The sequence below is a fragment of the Phaseolus vulgaris genome, chromosome 8 (genome assembly GCF_000499845.2).
Source record: "Phaseolus vulgaris cultivar G19833 chromosome 8, P. vulgaris v2.0, whole genome shotgun sequence".
Lineage (NCBI taxonomy): Eukaryota > Viridiplantae > Streptophyta > Magnoliopsida > Fabales > Fabaceae > Phaseolus > Phaseolus vulgaris.
The window spans coordinates 2678365-2685162 of NC_023752.2; the positions used below are offsets into that span (position 1 = coordinate 2678365).

Here is a 6798-nt window from a genome sequence, read left to right on the forward strand (position 1 = left end):
TAGGACACCACTAGCTTATTTTTAAAATTAAAAATAAAATAAAATATTTTTTATACTATATTATTTAAAGAATGCAAATTTATAAAAACAATATAACTTAAATCATAAACACTTCTATAAATTAATTTTAATTATTAATTATAACAGATTACTTTAAATGATTATTTTAATTTATCCTCAATTAAAGTTTTTAAAATATTTATATAATTAAATATTTTTTAATATGTATATATAACAAAATTTAAAAATACAAAAACTATCTCAGTATTAATCTCATTTATTAATCTGTTCCTTTCCTTTGTTAATTTTGTATGTCTATATATATATATATATATATATATATATAGACATTTGTTCTCCTCTATACACCACCATTTGTTTTCTTTTTTATAAGTGCAATTTAGTAATAAATATGGAAAATTACATTTTCTATTTATATATAGCAATATTTATTGAGATTCTAAATTCAATCTTCATGTTCTAAACAATCTCTTGTATATTAAGGAGGCAACACTGAACATTGCATAAGGATCAATCATTCCCTTGCTCTTCCATACACAATGTCTTTCTCATCTTCTTTTCTCTTCCCTAAAACTCAATCCACAGTTCTCCCAGACCCTTCAACCTACTTCTCTTCAAACCTTGTTTCTTCTCCTCTCCCCACAAACTCTTTTTTCCAAAACTTTGTCCTTTTAAACGGGTCACAACCTGAGTACATTCACCCCTACCTCATCCAAACCTCAAAGTCCTCACTCTCTGCCTCATACCCTCTTCTCTTCTTCACTGCAGCAGTGTTGTACCAAACTTTTGTGCCGGATCTCACAATCTCTTCCACTCAAACACTTCCAAATGAACAGAACCATGTAATCTCATCCCACAGTGACCTTGGTGTCACTTTGGACATTCCCTCCTCCAACCTCAGGTTCTTTCTCTCAAGAGGATGCCCTTTTATAACTGCTTCCGTCACATCTTCAACATCTCTTTCTATCAGAACACTGCACACCATACTCTCTTTGTCTTCCAACAATGAGAACAACACCAAGTACACCCTTAAGCTTAACAACACTCAGACATGGCTCATATACACCTCCTCCCCCATCCATTTCAACCATAATGCTTTAGAGGTTACGTCCAAGCCATTTTCTGGCATCATTCGTGTAGCAGTGCTGCCAAATCCTAACTATGAGACAATTCTTGACAAGTACAGCTCTTGTTACCCTTTGTTGGGTGATGCAACACTAGAGGAGCCTTCCCGTGTGGTGTATCAGTGGCAAAAGGAAGGGTCTGGGGATTTGCTCATGCTGGCTCACCCTCTTCACGTTAAGCTTTTATCAAATAATAATACTGGTACTGACACTATTTTGCATAATTTTAAGTATAGTAGCATTGATGGTGATCTTGTTGGCGTTGTTGGAGATTCATGGAAGTTGGAAATGAATCATATTCCTGTAACATGGCATTCTAACAAAGGAGTGGAAAAAGAGTCATATGATGAAATTGTCTCAGCACTTTCCAAGGACGTTCAAGCACTAAACTCTTCACCAATAGCAACAGCATCCTCCTATTTATATGGGAAACTTATTGGAAGGGCTGCAAGGTTGGCGTTGATAGCGGAAGAAGTGTCTTTTCCAAACGTGGTTCCAACGATTAAGGAGTTTCTGAAGAAGAATATTGAGCCTTGGTTGGATGGAACATTCCAAGGGAACGGTTTTCTATATGAAAATAAATGGGGTGGACTTGTAACAAAACTGGGGTCAACAGATTCAAGCGCTGATTTTGGGTTTGGAGTGTACAATGATCACCATTACCATTTGGGTTACTTTCTTTATGGAATTGCGGTTCTAGCAAAGATTGACCCTGAGTGGGGACAAAAATACAAGCCACAAGTTTATTCACTTTTGTCAGATTTTATGAATTTGGACCACCAACACAACGCTTATTATCCACGTCTAAGGTGTTTTGACCTCTACATGTTACATTCTTGGGCTTCAGGGTTGAAAGAATTTGCAGATGGACGGAACCAAGAAAGTACAAGTGAAGCTGTGAATGCGTACTATTCAGCAGCTTTGGTGGGTCTAGCATATGGTGACTCAAGTCTTGTTGCCACTGGGTCAACGTTAGTGGCGTTGGAAATTCTTGCTGCACAAACTTGGTGGCATGTGAAAGTGGGAGAGAAGTTGTACAAAGAAGAGTTTGCAAAAGACAATAGGATAGTTGGTGTTCTGTGGGCTAATAAGAGAGATAGTGGACTATGGTGGGCGAGTGCAGAGTGTAGAGAATGCAGACTTGGAATCCAAGTGCTACCCTTGTTGCCTATCACTGAGACATTGTTCTCTGATGCTGATTATGTGAAGGAGCTTGTGGAATGGACACTTCCCTCTTTAAGTAGTGAGGGGTGGAAGGGAATGACCTATGCCTTGCAAGGAGTTTATGATAAGCAAACAGCATTGCAGAATATAAGAACGTTGAAAGGTTTTGATGATGGAAACTCTTACACTAATCTCTTGTGGTGGATTCACAGCAGATAAGAACTCATGATACACATAAGTTTGAACAAATAAAATGTTTCAATTCAATAATTGAGGTTGCAGCTACATATGCATGGAACCTTGAATCTCATATCAGTTATGTTAGTTTGTTATTATGGATATTTTTAAACTTGTTCTGGAAAATAAAATATTTTATATATAGACTTTGCTCCTTGTTACATTGAAGTTTAACTCTTGTTTAAGATTTTTAATATGGTCTATAACATCTTTAGACCGAATAGAAAAGAGATCATGTTGAAGATAAAAAAAATAAAAGCATTTACTTAACTTTATCATTTATATGAAGGCATGTTTAAGGTGGTCTCAAATGCATCAACCTTTTAGAGAACTTTAAGAGACTATTTGAAGTCTTTTTTAAGGTATTATAACAATGTTGTGTATAGAAAATCTTGAAAAGTTTGAATTCTTGTGTATGAAAAAGCTTGAAGCAGTTTCGAATTTTAACACGAAGGTATAAGATTGTTTCATGGCATGTGATGGGGATAAGATCAGAAAGGACTGTGTATATTGAAGGGGAATTTTTATTTTTTTTTCTATATTTGATAAATCATCTTTATAGATATTATTAAGAAATTATTTCTCGAGTTAGGACAGATGGTCAAATAAATCCATTTTCATAATTATAATTCTCGAACTATTAACGTTATTATAAGTAAAGTTAAGTCACAATTCGTTTTCGTCACAAATATATCAATTTTATTTTTTTAATACATATATAACTTTTACTTATAATAGCAGTTCCTCTTCATAAAATATTTTCAAAATATAATTTACTTTTTAAATTACATGATTAATTCATTTATTAAAAAAATTCTAATTACTTCATGCAAAAATATTTTTTGTGAAAAAATCTTAATGTATGTTTCTCTTTGTATAAATTTCCAATCATCAAATTGAATAAAGTTCAAAGTTCCGAAAAAGAGAAACAAAAGGCTTTCATAATTGAATAAAGTTCAAATATGCACTTACTTGTTTTTTATTCCAAAAACAGAAACAAAAGGCTTTCATTGTACTAATAAATATTTTTATATGATTTCCTAAGCCAAGTTATATGTTATGTTATATAATAAAACGATGGTTTTTAATATATAAGCACCTAAAAGTAATTTTATAATAGTAATACTATTCCACTTAAATACTTTATTATTAAAGTGAAAAAGTATATAAAAAAATATTCAGAATTTATTTTAAAAGAATAATTGTTCTTTAAATTTTTTTTCTTTTGTCTTTTTTTTTTAACTTTTTGAATTTTCGTCATCGACCAAAGTTCATTATCGAACTTCTGACAACAAATACTACAAAAATGTCTAATTAGAATCTTATATCTAGAGTAAGTTCAACTTTACTCATTCTTTTTTAAATCGATTTTTAGTTTTTAGGTTTTAGTATTTTACATATTTTGCTGGTAGTGTTTCATGACAATTACAAAATCTATTATCTTTATAAAATGTTTAGAAAAAAAAAAAACTTTGATAGATATAAATTTTATTTTATTTTTACAAAAAGAAGTTTCTTTATATGAAATGTAATTAAGAGCCAACAATAAAAGAAAATAATTTTGTTTGCATCATTAAATAAGTGAAAATTGATAGAAAATAAAATCATGATAAAGATATCACAACTACTTTTTTCTATCCCATTATCAATTTAAAATATCAAATATTACTTTTATCTTGTTAACATATTTAGTTTTTATGTTTTAAGTTATTGGGTTTTGTTCGTTTGACCCAACTTTCCTTTTCTGTTTTAGTTAGGTTTTATTTTTTTTTATATATACACCACGTATTTTACTCTCTAATACACAAGTAAATAAAAGTTTCTTTTGTATTTTCTTTTCTCAGTCATTGTCTCTTTTTCATTTGCAATTAGGGTTCATCAGAACCTCTCTTTTTCCATTGCGATTTCGTGTGATTACATGCATTCCATTTGATGCACCACATCAGACAAAGAATATTCATCTTCATTAACAGTAATATATCTATCTATACATGAATTATATATTCACTAAAATTGAAATGAGGAATTTATTTATTATCTCCAATAAAAATATCTAAAAGACCTTCTTCAACCATATTGTCCGTCCTTTTTATAAAATATATGAACCAATACTATTCCACATTGAATCCGATAACTAATGCTTAATTGATTTGGTATGGTAACAATATACATCCATTGAGATCACAATTGTAGATCTAGATTTTACAAAATTTTAACATTAGAATATACTAATATAACATAAAATATAATTTTTCTATCTTAAAAACATATTTTTAATAATAAAATACAAATTATTAAAATAAAATCCTAATATTAAAGTGAACATAACATATATGTTCTCAAGAGATTAGGTATAACTTAAATTCGATTATACAATAATTTAAAACATAACATATGTGTTATAGTGTGTTATGTTTTAGTAAAGTAGAGTTAGATGATAATTTATTATGGCTCAATCAATTAACAGAAGTTATTCGAACATGGCACATGTAAACATTAATCGGAGGTATTTAAAAAAGAAAAAAAAAAAGAAAGACATTAGTGAAGAATGCAATGAAAAAGTTTTGGTTCCATCGTTGGAATTTCATGTGCCTTGGAAATGAACACATGCTCTGCCTCGTAAGGGTAGGAAACTTATGCTATAAAATATAATCAATCATTCAGACCTCCAACTTACTCTACAACTAAATCCAAAATTAATAAACAAAGGTAAACCTCGATTATTATTAATAAGGAAAGAATATTTACTTTTAAACATATATTTTATTTATCTTATTTCGTTTAATGTAGGTTTAGAGTCTCAGACAATATCATTAAACAAATACCATGTGATGATGACATAATTGACATAATTTTTATAAAATCAAATGTTCCTTAACACAAAATTATTAAAGTAATTACAGTATAAAATGTTATCTAAAATCGGAAATTAACTTGATGATTCAGTTTAATGTTAGAAATTTACAACTTTTTTCTATAAATGTACACAACAATCAACACAAATAAATATATTAAATAATATTTATTATTTTCATCTACCTCAAATCAAACTTTAACTTAGATATCAAAATACTTTTTATACTCCACCTATCCAGATTATTAGTAAGGACCAATTGTAACACAAGGAGATAAAGGAAGAACATTTTACCTTCACCATTATTACTTTTGAATATATATTTTTTATTTATCTTACTTTATTTAATAATCTTAAAAAATTGACTTTAATTAATCTTTGAATTTTGGTTACACTATCAAATAATGCTTAATTTTAAGAGAAGGATATTTAAGAAATATTAAAAGATTAATAAAATTAATGTAGTATGTAAAATTAGTTTTTTTATGCGTATAAATGAGAATGGAAGTACTAATTCGAAAGTAGTATTATTTTTCGTTTTCTATGAATAATTTTTTATTATTTAAAATTTTCCAAAATAGCTTATTAATTTTAATTATACGCATGCTAAAAAATAAATAATGTAATAAACGAGAGATATGAATGAACTATAACAAGTTATAATCATTTTAATATAAAGAAAGATATCAATTGTTTTTTTTAATGTACGTGTTACAAGAAAATCATGAAATAAAAACTAATTTCTAGAAACCAAAATAATTAGTTGCAATAGTAACTAAATTAGATACCATTTTAGAAACTAAAAAGAAATTTGATTTCTAAATTAGTTTCTATTATTGTTAAATAGTTTCTAAATTGGTATCTAATTAGCAACCAAGGTTTTAGAAACCAAATTTAGAAACTAAATAATTGGTATCTAAAACCTTAGTTGTTAATTAGATACCAATTTAGAAACTATTTAACAATAATACAAAATAATAGAAACTAATTTAGAAACTAATTTTTTTTTAGTTTTTAAAATGGTCTTTATTTTAGTTCCTATTGTAACTAATTATTTTGGTCTCTAAAAATTGGTTTCTATTTCATGATTTTCTTGTAGTGGTACAATTTCTTAAAATTTTGAGTTTCCAATTAATCCAGTCTTATAAAAAAACTGGTAAAATAAATAAATATATATATAAGAGGTATAAAGTATTAATGAAAGTTTCATTTTTTTACTACTGAATATTTATACTCAAAACATAAAAATAACTAATAATCAAAACAATCAATTTTAAAATGTCTACAACAATATAACATACTTCACAAACATTATCTTATGAAACATAATTACGAGGAAGAGTCACATTAAATAAAAGTGAACAATGACATGGTTCCATTATATATGCTAATGAAGAC

General features: G+C 28.2%; 1 protein-coding gene across 1 annotated transcript; it reads left to right on the forward strand.

The window, feature by feature from the left end:
• The first annotated feature begins 532 nt into the window (after positions 1–532).
• On the forward strand, positions 533–2683 carry LOC137824149 (glucan endo-1,3-beta-D-glucosidase-like). The gene has a single exon (XM_068629615.1). The coding sequence runs from the start codon at positions 561–563 to the stop codon at positions 2526–2528; it is 1968 nt and encodes a 655-aa protein (XP_068485716.1). The 5' UTR covers positions 533–560; the 3' UTR covers positions 2529–2683.
• The last annotated feature ends 4115 nt before the right edge of the window (positions 2684–6798 follow it).

Excerpts from the sequence above, each read along its gene's own strand:
- LOC137824149 (XM_068629615.1), top strand. The coding sequence starts at position 561 with ATGTCTTTCTCATCTTCTTTTCTCTTCCCTAAAACTCAATCCACAGTT.